Here is an 18,549-nt window from a genome sequence, read left to right as displayed (position 1 = left end):
TCTGCCCCTCTCCCGGTGACGACTCGAGGTGCCTGGAACCACTGTCTGACTCTCTTCTTCTTCATTTCTGCAACATTCGCGGCCTTTCATCTAACTTTCGCTCTGTTGAGCACCACCTCTCCTCCTCTAAACCTCACCTTCTTTTTCTGACGGAGACTCAGCTGTCTGAGGCAACCGACAGCAAACCCTTTTCTGTATCCTCCTACTTTCTCTATACTCATTTCAAAGCCAAAGGTGGCTGTTGTGTATACATACGCAACGACTTATCTTGCTCTCGTGTTCCTGAACTTGATTCTTCTGAATTCTCCACACTCTGGCTTCGGCTTTCCTGTCATTCTCTGACTAAATATATCTGTGCTGTTTACTTATCCCCTAATTCTACTGACTATCAAAAATTCTTTGACTATCTTACTTCTACGATGGAACACATTCTGTCCATTTCTCCTTTCTCTGAAATCTCCATTCTTGGAGATTTCAATGTTCACCACCACCTTTGGCTCTCCTCTCCTTTCACGGATCCACCTGGTGAACAAGCCTACATCTTTTCTATCCTTAATGACCTAGAGCAGCTTGTACAGCACCCTACCCGTATCCCTGACCGCCTTGGAGAGAGCTCCAACATACTTGACCTCTTCCTCACAACTAATCCTTCTGCTTACTCTGTTAATCTTTTCTCTCCGTTGGGCTCCTCCGATCACAACCTTATTACCTTAACCTGTCCTATCACTCCGGTACGGCCTGTGGACCCTCCAGGGAAACGTCGTCTGTGGCACTTTGGAGCCGCGAACTGGGAGGCCCTCAGGCAGTACTTCTTTGATTTTCCCTGGAATGATTATTGCTTCCATGGCCGGGAGCCATCTGAGTGTGCCTCGCGCATTACGGAGGTTATTCTCTCGGGCATGGAAGCATACATTCCTTTCTCATATCCTTTGACTAACGCAAGAAAGCCTTGGTTTAATCACGCTTGTTCTAATGCTGTCCGCAACAAGGAGAGGGCCTACAAAAGGTACCGGAGCCAACCCACACCTGAATCACATCATCTTTACGTTTCTGCCCGGAATCGTGCTAAGTCTGTTCTTCGCTCTACTAAAAATAATTTCATCCATACTAAATGCTCTCAACTCTCCAACTCGAATTCTTCCCGCTCCTTCTGGCACCTTGCCAAAAATCTTTCTAACAACTTTACCTCATCATCCTTCCCTCCTCTTTTCTACTCTGATGGTTCTGTAGCTATTTCTTCTACTGATAAGGCAGATCTCTTCGCACAGACTTTCTCCTCCAATTCCACCTTAGACGATTCCGGTGCTGTTCCTCCATCACTTCTCCCCTCTGACTTCCTCATGGCTGACATTAAAATTTCTTCAGTTGATGTATTTTCTGCCATCACTGGCCTCAGTACTAACAAGGCATATGGGCCTGATGGGGTCCCTCCTGTTGTTCTCAAGAACTGTGCTTCTGTGCTTACACCCTGCCTAGGCAAACTCTTTCGCCTTTGTCTGTCAACTTGTACCTTTCCTTCTTGCTGGAAGTTTGCTCTCATTCAGCCAGTTCCAAAGAAGGGTGACCACTCCCAACCCTCCAACTATCGTCCAATTGCTTTAACGTCCTGTATTTCAAAAGTTTTCGAGTCAATTCTTAATAGAAAAATTTTAAGGCATCTTTCCTATCACAACCTTCTTTCCGATCGTCAGTATGGGTTCCGTCAGGGACGCTCCACTGGCGATCTTCTCACCTACCTTTCAGACTCCTGGTCATTCTCCTTTCGGGACTTTGGCGAAAGCTTTGCCATTGCACTTGACATCTCAAAGGCTTTCGATCGAGTCTGGCATAAATCTTTAATTTCCAAACTGCCCTCCTACGGTTTCTATCCTTCTATCTGTGCCTTCATCGCTAGCTTCCTTTCTGGTCGTTCTATAGCCGCTGTTGTAGACGGCCATCGTTCTTCTCCTAGATCTATCAACAGTGGTGTTCCTCAGGGCTCTGTCCTATCACCAACTCTCTTCCTTTTATTCATCAATGATCTTCTAAGCTGTACATCTAACCCTATCCACTCATATGCTGATGACTCCACCCTTCACCTTTCCATTCGGTTCCCGCAACGCCCATCTCAACAGTTACTTCAAGAAACAAGGGATGAGGCTATGGCACACCTAATGTCTGACTTGGCTCGTATTGCTGACTGGGGTAAAAATAATATGGTTGTCTTTAATGCATCTAAGACTCAGTTCTTACACCTATCAACCCGACAAAATCTTCCACAGGTATACCCATTAATGTTTAATAATATTCAGCTTAATCCTGCATCATCCTTGAACATGCTTGGGGTTTCATTTACTCGGGACTTATCTTGGAAAGATCATATTACATCTCTTGTAAAATCTGCTTCTAAGAGATTGGGTGTGCTAAGCCGACTCCGCTCTTTCTTTACCCCTGCACAATTGTTGACTCTATACAGAGGTTTTATCCGCCCCTGTGTGGAGTACAACTCTCATGTGTGGGGAGGCTCCCCACATACAGCTCTTCTCAATAGGGTGGAGTCAAAGGCTTTTCGTCTCATTAACTCTCCTCCTCTTACTGACTCCCTTCAACCTCTGTCTCTTCGCCGCACTGTTGCATCTTTATCTCTTTTCTATCGCTATTTTAATGGTCTCTGCTCCTCTGAACTGTCTGCTTGCATTCCTCCACCTCTACGACGGGCGCGTAGCACCCGTCTGGCAGCAAACTCTCATCCCTTTTCTGTCCAACTCTCTAATGCAAGAGTTAACCGTTACTCCCAGTCTTTCATTTATGCAACAGGTCAACTCTGGAACTGTCTCCCTCTGTCTGTATTTCCTGCTGCCTATGATCTCCAGTCTTTCAAACGCAGTGTGTCCAGGCATCTCAAAATGATCGGATCTTGAATTTGGCTCTCTATTGTATTTTGTTTTTCTCTTGGAGGGAACTGTTACTGCGGGCCATGGCCTTTGGTTCCTTCTTCCTCGCATAAAAAAAAAAAAAAAAAAAATTTCACTCTACTTAGGATGGACACCTCGCACTAAAAGGGTTACCGGTAATGAAAGTTGCATCTAACCCCTCTAGTTGGAAAAATCCCTCCTAAGCTGGATAAAATCGCCTGGGTGCAGCAAGATTGAAATATAAGAGACGTGGGTAGTGTGAGTTAATGCATGTTTCCACCTTCCCACGACCCCCAACATTTAAATGTCGTGTGTCCGACCGTCACGAACTTTGAAAGACCTTTATTTTTTTTTTTTTTTTTTTTTTTTTTTTTTTTTTTTTTAAGGAGGTGAATAGGTGAAATTTAGCAGGGATGATACTCTTGGGGCTTGCATTTCCCATAACAGAAATAAACGAGCGGGCAGGCACACTCTCATGCTGGAGTGGTTTACCCTTTACCTATCACGGCTTTCCTACTAGTGAATAAATCCATGTGGCGATATCCAACTTAAACTCTATGGATGGCCATTTCTTGTAAGTGTTAACATTTCGGAGGACAGCGGCCTCACTGAAAGTAACTTTGGTTTCAGCAAGAGGATCTAATTCAGTTCCTTTTTTAAAGATTATAGCCTCTGCCAACGTAACGCGCATATAAAGTACCGGTGCGTCTTCAGAAACGTGTGTGTGTGTGTGTGTGTGCCTGTTCTTGCTTGGCATCACAGCGCCATGTTTGGAGAGAGTCGTGTATTCGTTAGATTGGGAGATTTCGTGACACTTCTTCATTAGCGATTTATTTTGTACTTTACACCGTAATATCTTCATGAGTGGTACGGATGCAGACTGTGACAATATAAATAAGATGTATGATGCCATGGGAAAAAATATTAAGGTGTAAGTGACAAAATAAATCACTAAGGCAGAGTTGCTACGAAGTCTCCTATGCCAGCGAGAACATGGATCACAACCAGTTCGTGTTGAGATTATACCTGTTCTGTTAGTGGCAATCAGCTCATCTTGACTTATGTGAAAACTGTATTAGAGAGAGGGGGGAGGGGGAGAAGTTGATTTAATTGTGGCCCTTTTTTCTGGAATTCTGATGATTGTTCTCTTACTTTGTTTTAACCTCTGTGATAACACGTAAAATGTAAGAGAGTAGAGCGTGCATACTGTTATTATTGCTAGTCTTGCCATTTTTCTTGTTCTTGGGGGAAGTTATGCACTGCCCTTTATCACGCCCACACTAGTCAGGGTGTATAATCCCCCCCTCCCCCCGGCTCATCTCCGTCCATTCCATCTTTTTTTCCACGCCATGACTCGGAACTTTTAGGAGAAATGTGTGACTTTCGCCTTCCTTACACCAATGTCATCCCTCGTAGCCTACAGCACCCATCTTGACGGTACCGGTACTCGTTCCACCTTCGCCCATCACCCACATCCATCCTAGCACATCCAATCGACTCACACCCACCTTACCCATTATATTTGTTTATTTTTACTCTCCATCTTTGATTTTCACCGTATACAGGCCTATCTTCAGCATCCATCTTCAAAGAGTATATTACACTCTTGATGCACCAACACCCACCACCGTAATACCATTCCAGTCCGTCTCGCCCACTCATCTCCATCCACCTCACCATTTGCATATCTGATATAAAAATAACTGCCTCGACTACTAGCGGACCTACTTTGCCTATGTTCGTAGCAAATTCTTACCCTGCCATCGCCTGCCACCCACCACCATCCCAACCCATTCTGCCCACTCATCTCTGTCAACTCCACTGAGTTCTGAAAGACCCGAATCCACATATCTTAATATCTGTTGAATAGATAAGACAGGAATTTTGGCAAATGCTTATCAATGTATGCCATTCTGTTTTTTTGTTTTCCTAGTAGTAGCAGTACCGAGAATTATTACTATGATCTTCAAATGAATGAATGGTTTGATTATTGGTACATATAAGGTCCCAAAACACCAATAGCAGGAACAAGTATAGGAGTACGAAGAGATGTGGGACCATATGGACATTACCAGCGTAGAACACCGTGTAGGCTGTGTGAATCTCCTTAGTGTGTCTGACTGACTGGACCGTTCTTGAAGATTGATTCCACGCCTTTAAAAAAAAAAAAAAAAAAAAAAAGCCTACTCACGAGAATTTATTTTTATTTGTGGTCTTGGTGGTGACGTAGTTGCAGGCGGGCTCGTAGAAGTGTCCCTTGGAATATATCACCCCCGGAAAGGCACGGTCGAACTCCAGGTGCACGGTCATACCAGCACGGCCACACTTCACGTCCAGGGCCACCAGCTGGGCCATGTCCATCCCTGCTTTGGGCTGGAAGGTTAGGCGGCCATTTTTGAGGCCGTCCAGTTTGGCGCCAAAACTTGAATGCGCCACCTGGGGAGAATGATGCGAAATGTTATTGTTTTTAGTGATGGTTTTATTATACCTGTGCTTGTGAGGTGAGAGAGGGTACTATGCTTTACTCGCCGTTTGTGTGTGTGTGTGTGTGTGTGTGTGTGTGAAAAGTATATAACAAACAGTTTAAATCTGATTTGTTGAAGGGTTGAGAATCACCTAAGGAATTTACTTTTTTTTTTTTTTTTTCCTTTTAGAACAGTCACATGGCAAGGTTATCTTAAAGTTTTTATTCGACTTAGACTAAACTTCGCGAAATGGTTCTGGGTAAGATAAGGATAAAAGGATTAAGTTTTGAGAGCAATCAGTTGCCCAGGTCATTGGGGAAGATCATTTGTAAAGGTCATGGGGCAAGGTCTACTGAAATAGTTTTGATCCGATTTGGACCAGACTTGGTGAAGGTGTTACGGGTCAGGCTAGAATGGAGTTTTTCAAGTCAAGGCCTAAAGATTTAGGCCTTGGTTCAAGTATGAGAACAATCGGTTTAAGGTCAAGGTCACAGGGCAAAGTCAAAAGTTCACCACGTACGCCATTTTGGGGGCGGGAGTATTGCAGTCTGAGCACTGTTTCTTTTCATGCTGTTGTTGTTTATTATTATTATTTTTTTCTTAATGCTTCACTGGAAGGTTAGGCAGCGTCCAGTTTGGTCCCAAAACTCGAATCGGCTCCTGAAGAATCTGGAGCCAAAATCAAGAGTGAGAGCAGTGGAAATGAGATTGTTAGTTCTTCTTACCACCAGACAATTATGTCCAGATCAGAATAGCGATTTCGAGTTGTAGGGGTAAAATACAGCCTTCATCAACCCCTCCACCACTAGGGTGCTCTCTCAAGCTGAGGCAACAGTTTAAAAAATAAAATCCTTAGGCTGAAGATATAAAAGAATGTGTGAAATGCATACGATTAGGCTGGGTGAGAAACCAAAATATTGATGAACTATGTGGAATGAGTAGCTAATTCTAACAATAATAATTATAAGGGTAGAAGAGAATGTGCATAGATGGTACGGTACGGTCACATATTTTTTTCCCTCCACTGTCGACATATATCAGACAATCCGTTCCATGAGGCTGAACCGTCCTTCGTGTCATACCGGTACACCAATACATGTCACCGCTTTGGCACGAACACCCGCCGTCTATTTTGGGTACATGCTAGGGCTGTTTAATATAATCATCATCATCCACCTCCTTCTTCTCCTCCTCCTCCTTCTCCTCCTCCTCCTCCTCCTCCTCATCATCATCATCATCATCATCATCATCATCATCATCATTCCTTTTCCCACCTAAATATTGGTTGAGGTATCCTGTCTGATTACTAATGTACACTATGGGGCCAACCTTCTTATCTGACACGCAATACCAGTGGGCAGAAGCGACCATCGTCTCCCTTCCGCACCATATCTACAACTGGTTTTGTATATAGGCCAGACATGATCCTTACAGCGCTAATTTCTTGCTATGGCATTGGTTTCCAACCCGGGGACCATGGCCCCCATGGGGCATGTATATCTCAGGGATCCATAGGTATATCTTAAGTATCTAGAGTTACGGGAGATACAAATATAAAATTGTCTAAAGGCAAAATTTTTCAAGTCAACCTGGTCCTGAATGGCGTTCCCGATAGCAGTGCAAGATGAATTCCTTGAATTCAGAAACAGATTAATTGACAATGACACATTTGTAGAGAGTAACCTGCGGAGATACGGATCAGTTGATAAGGACACACTTGGAGAGAGGAGCATGACAGTTTAAGGCGAGAGTAGATTGCTGCTTGTACCATATTATCAGCATCCTGGTTATCAGCATGCTTCTATTATTCTTGTGTACTTGTATCTACAAATACATAGTTTTCCAAGATGCTGGGCAACAGATTGAGTCATCATCATCCGTTCCGCTTGGTAGATGACCTTTGTGGTGGCCGTAATTGTAACTCAACTACCGATACCAAAATTATTAGCACTAGGCCTAATGCTATTTCAGTTGTACTGTTATAGTATTTTTAACGTTATTGTCGTGCATGCACTGCATCCGTGAAGTATAGTTATATTCTAGCTCCCAAAATGTTGGAAGCAAAAGGAGAGGATGCTGACAATCTATTTGATACGGTACTGTAACAATTTTCAGCCAGTGCAAAAGAAATCAGGACATTAGGTCGGTGAGGATGCAGCCAAGATATTTGATAGTAAGATGAGGCCGGGGAAAGTAGGCTAGCTATGGACGCGACGTGTTTATTATTGGACATCGAAGAATTCTACGAGTACATTGACAAATTTTTATTGTTAACCCTCTTATTGATGGGACACGAATGCCAAACAGTTTCATTACTCTGGAAGTATAGAAGTCTGCGGTATGGGTGTTATCTAGTCCACAGACGGGTCTACCTATGTGGGTCCCTTGGCCATGGCTATTTATACTCTTGCCGTGATAATGCAACAACAGATGAAGTACAAGGCCAACAGTGTAAAACAAACTGGCTACGCAGGAGATCTCACAGGTACTGGCAGAGTGAAGGACGTCAGGAAATGTTGGCTTGGTAACATCTTATGATCCAGAAATATCGTTTTGGTACCGGTACTTCCTTCTTACAGTCAGGTCTCTTTCTGAAACCCGTCCACTATCAGCTGGTGCGGGAGACCTTCAGAGGCACAGATATGACAGTGACAGAAGAACGCCGCTCCCTGGCAAGGTGTACACTACCGGTAGCTGTTTCACGGTCACTAGATCACCAGCCCTCACGACCGGCACATTGGCGTGTAGGCCTATGGGATATCAGGTCACCGTAATGGAGGGTCGCAGTCACCAACAGCTTGGATAGTTTAGGCATTTATATAGCTGTATAAATGAAATGAAATGATATATAGCAGAAGGAGGAGAGAATATGAGCACAGACAGGGGCTTCGTAACGTCAGTCTACTACAAAGGGATACAGGGGTAGCCCCCGATGGAGCTTTTATTTCCTCTGTGCCCGTAGTATAGAAAGTACGTGTGTTACCGGCATTATTATTATTATTATTATTATTATTATTATTATGCAATGTAGGATTGGATGACGGATGGATGGATGGATGGATTATTATTATTATTATTATTATTATTAGTAGTAGTAGTAGTAGTAGTAGTAGCAGTAGTAGCCAATAGTAGCAGTAGTAGTTGTTGTTATAGTGGAAGTGGTGGTACCGGCAGCTGTAGTGCCTTATACCACGAAGAAAAATTTGGCATGACAAGAAGTGTGAATTAATTATCTGTATTTCCGTTTTAATTCCAACGAACGAAAAAATGGACTACACTAAACTAAAACCTATCAGTGCTGCTAATGATATCCCTACTCATTAACGACCAGGCTGTGGGATGTTGTAGATCTCGGAATTGGGAACATGGGTCATAAAAACAAGCAGCCCCATGTGGCCCCTTGTGGTGGCATGCTAGGGCAGGGTTGGGTAGGACAGGATGGGATACGATTGAGTTAGGTAGGGTAGGGCAGGGTAGAGTAGGGTAGGGTAGGTCAGGGTAGAACAGGGTAGGGTACGGCAAGGTAGAGTAGGATAGGGTAGGATTGGTTTGGGTAGGGTAAGTTAAGGTAGGACAGGATTGAGTTAGATACAGTAGGTTAAATAAGTTAGGGTATCTCAGCACAACAGTTTAACCCCTTCTCGTCATTCTTGTTTTATTGTTTCCACGGCCTAGCGATTTTATGAAACTGGAGAGACCCTTCACACTGGGGGAGATTAACGGTGACCTAGTTTAACCTCTTCACTGCGACACGATGCCCCAAAGTTTAATAAAATCGTCTGGAGCCAGCAAGAATGAAATTAGATTGACGTCCTCGGTTTGGTGGGATGAAGGGTAGGTGATCAGCCAGCCCTCCTTTCCCCCGTGGCACAGCATGATCAAAAACCCTCCAGCAGCTCCTTTGGGATTCGAATCGATGCGTATTATATAGGAGAATTGTACCCGCAGATGAGGATATTGATTCCTTTAGGAGAGAGAGAGAGAGAGAGAGAGAGAGAGAGAATAATTTTGATATGATGTGAACAGAAACTAAATACATACTGGTATGCGTGTATATGTATGGAGAGAGGTGATATGAGAGGAGAGGGAGGGAGGGGAGGTGGGGAGGATGGGGAAGGAGGGAAGTAATCGAGTTAGTGGAGAGAGAGAGAGAGAGAGAGAGAACAGGAAGTACCAGTAAGGAGAGAAAAAGGGCGAGGGGTGAACTGATGAAATAAAAAAAAAAGTGAAACAAGTGGAAGGGAAAGCGAGAGGGAGCAGAAATAAGACGAGAAAAAAAGGATAGAAAAACTAGAAAGAGGGGCGGGGACAGGCAGATAGATAATTAGATAAATAGATAGATAGGCAGAATGAAGAGGAAGAAAAACAGATAGAGAGCAGATACAAAAATACAGATAGATATAGATACAGATAGACGAATAGATAAACGGAGAATGTGTGTGTGTGTGTGTGTGTGTGTGTGTGTGTGTGTGTGTGTGTGTGTGTGCTACAAAGGTACACACCAACCATACGAACCCATTTGGTAGGTACACCCACAACCCCTTCACTACGAGACCTCATTCCCCAAGATATATACCGTAATACCGTATTGTACTCATTCTGTATTCTATTATTGCTACCACCAAACGATTTTATTCCGCTGTGGAGAGACGCTTCGAAGTGCAGGGGTTAGATACAGCCTGCATTAACCCCTTCACTAGTTGATTGCTGTACTGTGCTGAAGAAAATCGTCTGGCGGCAGCATTTATTATCCACCACCACCACCACTTTTTTTTCCATACCAGAGGATGGAATAATGAAAAAAAAAAAAACTACAAAAAGCGCCATCGTGCTGAAAAGATTAACCCTTTCAGTCCCATGACGTAGCTATTATTTTTGTTTATTCTTGCCTCTTTAGTTTATTAAGTTTTGGAGGGAGTTTGGAAAGATTTTTTGAACAGCAGGGGTGAGATGGTCTTTTTTAACCCTCTGATTGATGGAGGTCCTGTCCAAGGTGAATAAAATCGTCTGTGGGTGGTAAGAATAAGCCACTGAAATACGTCACGGGATTGGTGTAGGAGAGGGACGCCTTCACGTGGTGGCACCGATGTAACTAGACGACTGCACAGCCCAGTTATACAAACGCCCCTCAGCTCTCTCCCAATTTCCCCCAAAGCATGATGGTGGACTGCAGGTGAAGGGCAATTTCAGCCTGCAGTCCACTGGGTTCAGCAAAGCCGGGGGGGGGGGAGGCAATAAGGAAGAAACTGAGAGAGAGAGAGGTGAGGGAACTTTTTCTTCCCATTAAGGATGCATTTATTCCCAGGCACAGGCACTGCTGGTCAAAGATTAAGTAAAACCCGTCCAACAATAACAACAGCGATATATGGAAATGGCTGTCGTACTGAAGGGGTGGATGGAGTGTCCTTTAAACTGAGAAAAATCGTCTGGAATCGTCTGACGGTTGTAAAAGCGAAATTAAAATGTCAGTGAACTAGGGTTAAGTGCTTGTAATTTCCTGTGTGATGACCCCTTGTGTGTGTGTGTGTGTGTGTGTGTGTGTGTGTGTGTGTGAGAGAGAGAGTGAAAAGGGAAACTAAAAGAAGGAAGGACAAAGAAAAGAATGAATATGAGAGAGACAGAGAGAGAGACTACTGGTCAGACAGGACTTTCCCTCTCCATGACTATGCGTGCTTCCCTCCCTCCCTCCCTACTTCCTTCTCCCTCCCTTCCTCCATCCTACCCCCCCTCCCTTCCTCTTCATATAGTCTTCCTTTCATTCTTCTCCCTCCTTCCCTCCCTCCCTCCTTCCTTTCTTCGTCCCTTACTACCCACTCCTCCTTCCTTCCCTTCCTCCTACCCTCCTCTTCATCCATTCCTCATCCCCTCCATCCTGCCCTCCCTCCCTCCCTCCCTCTTCATACATTCTTCCTTCCATCCTTCCTTCCCTTCATTCTTTTCCATCCAGCCTTCTCTGTCTCTCCCTCCTTCCCTTCCTCCTCCCCTTCTCTTCATCTCTCTCTCTCTCTCTCTCTCTCTCTCTCTCTCTCTCTCTCTCTCTCTCTCTCTCTCTCTCTCTCTCTCTCTCTCTCCCCATCTATCTACCTCGATCTGGAAGGGAGACAGTGCACAGGTTTCATTGTTAGTAGTAGTAGTAGTATACTTGTAATGCTACTTTTCTCTTTTGCTTTGTTGTTGTTGTTGTTGTTGTTCTTCATCTTCTTCTTCTCCTCCTCCTCCTCCTCCTCCTCCTCCTCCTCCTCCTCCTCCTCCTCCTCCTCCTCCTCCTCCTCCTCCTCCTCCTCCTCCTTCTTCTTCTTCTTCTTCTTCTTCTTCTTCTTCTTCTTCTCCTCCTCCTCCTCCTCCTCCTCCTTCTTCTTCTTCTTCTTTTTCTTCTTCTTCTTCTTCTTGTTTCTTTTCGCTGGCTTATAGCTAATTGTTGTTTTTATTGCGATCATCATACTAGCACATTTTCATAATCATCATCATCATCATCATCATGCATGGATAAATGTGAGAACAAATGGGTTAGAGAAATGAAAATGGATGAATGCTAACAAATGAAGGGGAACTAAAGAACACATATATGGCTTGAACTGTTGAGTGGAAATGAAGAGAAAAGAACAGTGGTTATATAACATGAGTCTGACGGTGCAAGAAGTAGGAAAGTAGTGCCAGAGAATGTGTTACTGGCAGAGGTGACCCGTACTGTGAAAAAAGGGAGAGAGAGAGACAGAGACAGAGACAGACAGACAGACAAAGAGGAACAGGATGGTTTCCGAAGTGGCAGAGGATGTGTGGATCAAATATTTTCTGTGAGGCATACAATGGAGAAAGCACTTGAGAGAGACGGCAAGATTTCTATAGCATTTATGAATATAAAAAGAAAACAATGACAGAATGATTGTTGTGGGGTTATAGAAGGGAGATAGAAATGATATTGCCTAGATAGTGTTAGGGATTATAGAAGGGATATATACGGTGTTAGGGATTATAGAAGTGATAAAGAAGGCGTTAGAGATTAGGTTATAAATGTGATATAAATAGTGTTTGGGATTAAAGAAGGGTTACCGGTATATCTGATGTTAGGATTATACAAGTGTTAAGATATATATATATATATAGGTGTTGGTTATAGGTCATAGGTATTGATATAAAATTCTGTCATGATTTTTTTTTTCAGTGAAGCATGTGTATGAACTACCAGATCACTGACATTGTAGACTTTGCAGTACATCTTGAACGATTCATTTTGCGTAGCGTTATTCCCTATAGTCATATTAGCCATTGATACCTTTTTGATATCGACATAGTTTGCATGAGGTGCACACAGGAGAATGTCAGTGTGTAACAGGCAAACCTAGGAAGCACCAAGACCTCAGCCAACGCCAGTACAATATATTATTTATTGGCGTAATTTCTCTTTCCTACCAGACAAATATTTTTACGGACTCATTTATCAATTCTACGGTCTTAGTCTGCCCTATTGCACAAATGAGAGAGCACACACCTCCGCCAGACAGACATGAGTGAATAAATAGCCTCCGTCCAGCTTCGTTGGCGGTGGTAGAGCTGTTAGGACATCTCCAAAGCTATCTAGGGAGTGGATGAATGTCAGAGTAATTGATTATCAGTGATGTGCAATCGGCAGCAAAAGTCTCGTCGCCTCTCCTGCTTCTCTTCCATCGATCTTGAAAATAAATGTAGTGATTTTCATGGAGAGGCGACAGGATTTTTATTTTAGTACAACACTGGTTAGTACAACACTGGTATTGAACCACTGACTCAGATGTTCACGTATCACTCACTCAGACACTCACCTACCACTCACTCAGACACCTACCACTCATTCAGACATTCACCTACCACTCGTTCAGACGCGCATGTACCACTCACTCAGACATTTCATCTACCGTACATACTTCATTGCCACCATAATATCACAGAACAATTTTTTCTTTCTACTCTGTGCATACTTAAGCAACAGGACTTGTGTTGGTCATAGTCCCAGAGAGAGAGAGAGAGAGAGCATTGTTTCAGCAGAGCCCAGACCAAACTCCGTGTGACCAGCATAAATGGTACTGACTAACGTTTATTGCCAGTACTGTAAGATTGTTTATTATTATTAAAGGTAGGCTGAAGGTAGGGGCTAGATACCAAGGGGCACTTAATCGCGGTGAACATTTCCTTAACTTTGGCCAGCTGAGAGTAGAGCAACTGGTCACCTTCACGTTAAATGAGTGGAATGAAATATGTGTCAGAAATATGCCAGAAAGATTACGGTAAATTAAGTGTAGGGGAAAAAGTAGAATGAAGGGTCTGTTAGAAGTATGCTTGGATGAGTGGCGTTGTAACAGTGGAGTGGAAGTAGGTTATGACTGTGCATTTATATAAAAGTAAAGGTGACCGAAGTGAGTGCAAAAACTGTCGTGGAATAAACCAGTTGAATGTTGTAAAAAAAAAAATAATAATGATAGAGAAGGAAAGGCAGGTATCTATGTAGTGAGTGATGGTTTCCGTATTGGTGGGGTTGTGTGGCTCAAATATTTGTAATGAGACAGGTAGTGGAGGTAGAAGAGAGCAAATAGAGAAGGGAAGGAAGTAGAGAAAGAGAGGTAGGGAGAAGGAAATAAAGTATGAGAGAGAGGGGGGGGGGAGGGGCGGGTGATAATTGGAAGACTCAAGGAAGTAGAGAAGAGGAAAAGAGACAGATGGAGGGAAGGAGACACAAGGAGGTAAGGAGGGAGAGTGAAGGAAGGAAAAAGAGAAAGGGAGGAAGGGAAGAGGAAAGAATGAGAAAGAGAGAGAGTGGAGAAAGGGGAGGAAAGAGAAGGAGGCAGGTTTGAAAGCCTAGGGTACGGTACTAACACTTTCTCTCTCAGTTACCGTACCTCCAGCCTCCCTCCCTCCCTCTACATGTTTCCTACTGCTCCTTCTCCTCTTCCTTTCACTTCTTTTACTGTCCTGCTCCTCCTCCTTTCACTTTTTTCTTCTCCTCGTCCTCCTTTCACTTTTTTTCCCCTCCTTTTCCTCCTTTCACTGCTTTTCCTCTCCTCCTCCTTTCACTTCTTTCCTCTCCTCCTCCTCCTCCTTTCACTGCTTTTCCTCTCCTCCTCCTCCTTTCACTTCTTTTCCTCTCCTCCTTTCACTTCCTTTCCTCTCCTCCTCCTTTCACTTCTTTTCCTCTCCTTTTCCTCCTTCACTGCTTTTCATCTCCTTTCAGTTCTTTTCCTCTCCTCCTCTTCCTTTCACTTCTTTCCTCTCCTCCTCCTCCTTTCACTTCCTTTCCTCTCCTCCCCCTCCTTTCACTTCCTTTCCTCTCATTCTTCATTCATTTCTTGTCCTCTCCTCCTCCTTTCACTTCTTTTCTTCTCCTCCTCCTCCTTTCACTTCTCCTCTCCTCCTCTTCTTCCTCGCCCGGGTCTGACTCACTGATGACCTCTTATGACCTTGCCATGTGACCCACTAGCTAGGAGAGAGAGAGAGAGGTCTGAGTTAATGATAAGGGTGATTCTGACTAATATGAGTATATATAGGCTATACTGGTGTATATACGAGTATGTAGTAAGTTTCTGAGTTAGTAACTGACTACGCTTTTCATCGTAACGATTTACATTTGTTGCATATAGGCTATAACAAACGTATTTATTAACCAACCGCAAAGTACAAATCCCGGACTCAAACTAACCCAACCAGATCTGATCAGACTTAACAGCCTAATCTCAGCCGTCCTAACCAGGTTTAATCTGACAGTCTGACCTAACGTGCTCTGATCTAATTTAACGTGATGTGTTTTTTGGGTCGGTTAGTAAAAACGTTGAGTACGCACCGTGGTACCTTTTGATCGTCGAGTCCGGTGTAATAAATCTAAGTGAATGGATTAAAATGGGATGGTTGGATGACTACTTATATGGGCGTTGAAATTCTCTCTCTCTCTCTCTCTCTCTCTCTCTCTCTCTCTCTCTCTCTCTCACACACACACACACACACACACACACACACACATGAGGGGAGAGGAGGTATAGAATGGGCGTGGTGAACAAAGGAGTGGGTGGGATAGGCTGCAGTTTTGATAGGCGGTGGATCTGGGGCGAGACAGTATAACCTATGAAAGTGGCCAATTGTTTGAGTATAGTGAATGGTTATCCGGCAAGAATTAATGTGTCGGGCGGAGGGGGGTAAAGAAATGGGCATGGTGACCAAAGAAATCGGTATTATGGGCTGGATTTTTTTGTGGCAGGTGGGAGGGGGCCATGAGAGTATACACTGTGAAAATGAGAGCTCTAACGTGAAGAGTTTGAGTGCGGTGAATATTCAAAGTTTTCGCGTACCACAAGAAGAACGAGAGCAGACAGGCTTGCATTGCTGTCCTTAACCATCGCTCTCAGAAAAAAAGATGGTCAGTTCGCTCATATCAATAAAACTAAATAGCATCTTTCATTTCAACCAGTGTATCACCAGTCCCACCCTCCCCTCATCCGTCACTTTCACCTTTGCTAATAAGTTGATTTTTATGGCACTGTAATCACATGGTGTAAATAAATGCACTTGGGGTACAGTGAGACGCCTTCCCTTCTGGTTTGACGGATGGTTTGGTAATAAGACGTCTAGCGTTTTGCGTACATGTTTAAAATTTGGATGGTATTATTATTATTATTATTATTATTATTATTACTACTACTATTACTATTATTACTACTATTACTACTACTACTACTACTGGTATTATTAAATATGACTACTGATGTTATTATGTCTGAAAGTATTAATGACCGTACTCTTTACAAAATGCCCTCCTTTCTTTCTTTCTTTCTTTATTTAGTGTACTTTCCTATTCATCATTCAAATCTTGGATGGATAGTTATATGGATAGGTACAGAAAGTGAGAGGTAGCTGGCTAGATAGATAGGTAGATAGACAGGTACCGTATATAAATAGATGCATTGATAGGTAGATAGACAGACAGATAAAGAAATAGACAGATAGAGAGGCAGATAGTTATATATAAATAGAAAGTTACACATTTGTAGACAGAGATAGATACATATTTATAGGTGGATTGACAGGTAGAAGTTTTGATGAATAAAGTTATGACAGGTTGACTTAGATGACTTAGATAGATATGAAAGGATAGGCCTATACAAACAAGGTAAAATCGTCCGCCCCAGAGGTGCCGAAGGGAGCCGTTGATAAGCCTCACCGAAATTATTGTTTTCACATATTTTACATCATCTGTATTTACCAAGAACCGTGTAATGTTTGAATTTAATATTATTTAGTCTGTAACTGTAAAAGTAGAAGAAATTACATTATTTTGGTTGAGTTATACGGGATTTTTATAATGCTATTCATCTCAGACTGCAATGAAATATATACTATAAATAAATATTTTAGTGATAATCAGGTATAACAAAGTTACCTTGAAATTAAACTTTACAGTAACATATAACTCAATAGAAACCAGCTGCTAGTTTTTAATATTTAAAGTTTTAAATTTCCTAAAACATGCGTCACAGCAATTATTATAGAGAAAACCTTATTTAATTATCATTTTTAAAACACTGCTTCTACGTCACAGGGAAGGTAAATTTGGAATGTCTTGTCTGGTGAATTAATTTTAGGGACTTCAAATTTCCTTATGCCAGACGATTATGGTGAGGATGTCTTTACTTTCTTCGCTCACTCATTCCCTGATAAAGCAGACTGACATTACAGACCGGCAGAGAGATCAGCAGGTAGATATATGGACTGACTCTTGTTTGCTTGAAATGAAGTGTGTGTGTGTGTGTGTGTGTGTGTGTGTGTGTGTGTGTGTGTAATAGGAGAGTGTTAGAGACCGGTGGTAGTCAAGTGGTTAGGGATGTGATCTGCTTGAAAACGCAACTTCCTTTCCAGACTTTAGTAATCTTTCCCAGTAATTTCTGACGTCATTAAAAACCCCTACTATTATCATCACACCAGTCCAGAATGAAACAGCCTCAACAGTTATTCAGTATGGATGGTGGGGATTAGCGTCGAAGTGATGACAGATGAAGGTGTAGGCTTGTAGGAGGACTGCTGGGCCTTAGGGAACGAACGAACGGACAAAACTCAAGACACGAGTAGATAGTAGTATGTTGAAAAATTCGTGCGGATTGAGACAGTAAGACACTTTTTCCCTTACCTGCATCAGAAGTAACAGCGCTGCCAGACGCATGATGAAGTCTGGAAATAAACAATAAGGGTTTTGTTAACATTGTGTGCGTATAGAGGGGCGTATGTGTGTCTAGAGTGCATATAAACGCGTACATGGCACTTACTTGGCTACATGTGTGGAATTTTTTTTAGCTTGCATTTATGATTCTCTACACACACACACACACACACACACACACACACACACACACACACACACACACACACACATATTCTCTCTCTCTCTCTCTCTCTCTCTCTCAAGGAACAAATGACAGATAATAGCGACACGTTAATAACTTCATTATACCCTCCTCATTTCCTTTCTCGGTGTGTGTGTGTGTGTGTGTGTGTGTGTGTGTGTGTGTGTGTGTGTGTGTGTGCGTGCGTGTGTGTGTGTGTGTGTGTGTGTGTGTGTGTGTGTGTGTGTGTGTGTGTGTGTGTGTGTGTGTGTGTGTGTGTGTGTGTGTGTGTGTGTGTGTGTGAGAGAGAGAGAGAGTGAGAGAGAAAAAAAAAACTCAGATAGGTTGGTTAATAAAAACAGAGTAAAAACGGGAAATGGGAATGCTCAGAGAGAGAGGGATGAACGGAAGAAGAATGAAGAGAGGAAAGAGGGAGAGATATACCGTATAAGGGACAGAAGACGAGAAATGCCAACATCGGGTGAAAAATAAGGCTTAAACATGCATCCTTGGCCAAGTCCTTCAAAACTTACATGGAAGCGCAACATCTAATCCCTATAGTTCAAGAAGGCCCTCAGGAGCCAGATAGAACCGTCTAGAAATAATGGGTTACCGTATGTTCAAAATTATGGAGAAATTTTACGTTGTAGATGGACAGATAAATAGACAGACAGGTAGGCAGGTAGACAGATGGATGGATTGATAGGTAGGTTGGTACCGGTACACAGATGGAATGATAAGTAAACTGAATGATTGATTGATAACTAGATACCGCACATACTGTAGATATAGACATGAAGTGATAAATTTTTCTGTAAAATCGAATAGGGTGCCTACCTGCGTAACCTACCGTAC

At 42.9% G+C, this 18,549-nt stretch overlaps 1 protein-coding gene across 1 annotated transcript in view; it reads right to left on the bottom strand.

Annotated features, from left to right (window-relative positions):
- The window catches only part of LOC145404041 (uncharacterized), a 29,155-nt gene extending 11,621 nt beyond the window's left edge, over window positions 1-17,534 (bottom strand). Inside the window, exons 1-2 of the mRNA XM_080275644.1 lie at window positions 17,502-17,534; window positions 5,086-5,330 (exon numbers count right to left, since the gene is read on the bottom strand). Of these exons, the coding sequence (XP_080131770.1) occupies window positions 5,086-5,330; window positions 17,502-17,534 (278 nt within the window). The remainder of the gene's footprint in view (window positions 1-5,085; window positions 5,331-17,501) is intronic.
- Window positions 17,535-18,549: the final 1,015 nt, after the last annotated feature.

The sequence above is a fragment of the Coenobita brevimanus genome, chromosome 62 (genome assembly GCF_032717465.1).
Source record: "Coenobita brevimanus isolate Jiangsu-jjx chromosome 62, ASM3271746v2, whole genome shotgun sequence".
In the NCBI taxonomy this organism is placed as follows: Eukaryota; Metazoa; Arthropoda; class Malacostraca; order Decapoda; family Coenobitidae; genus Coenobita; species Coenobita brevimanus.
The sequence above is the reverse complement of the archived record's forward strand: the minus strand, read 5'-3'. Positions and strand labels throughout refer to the sequence as shown.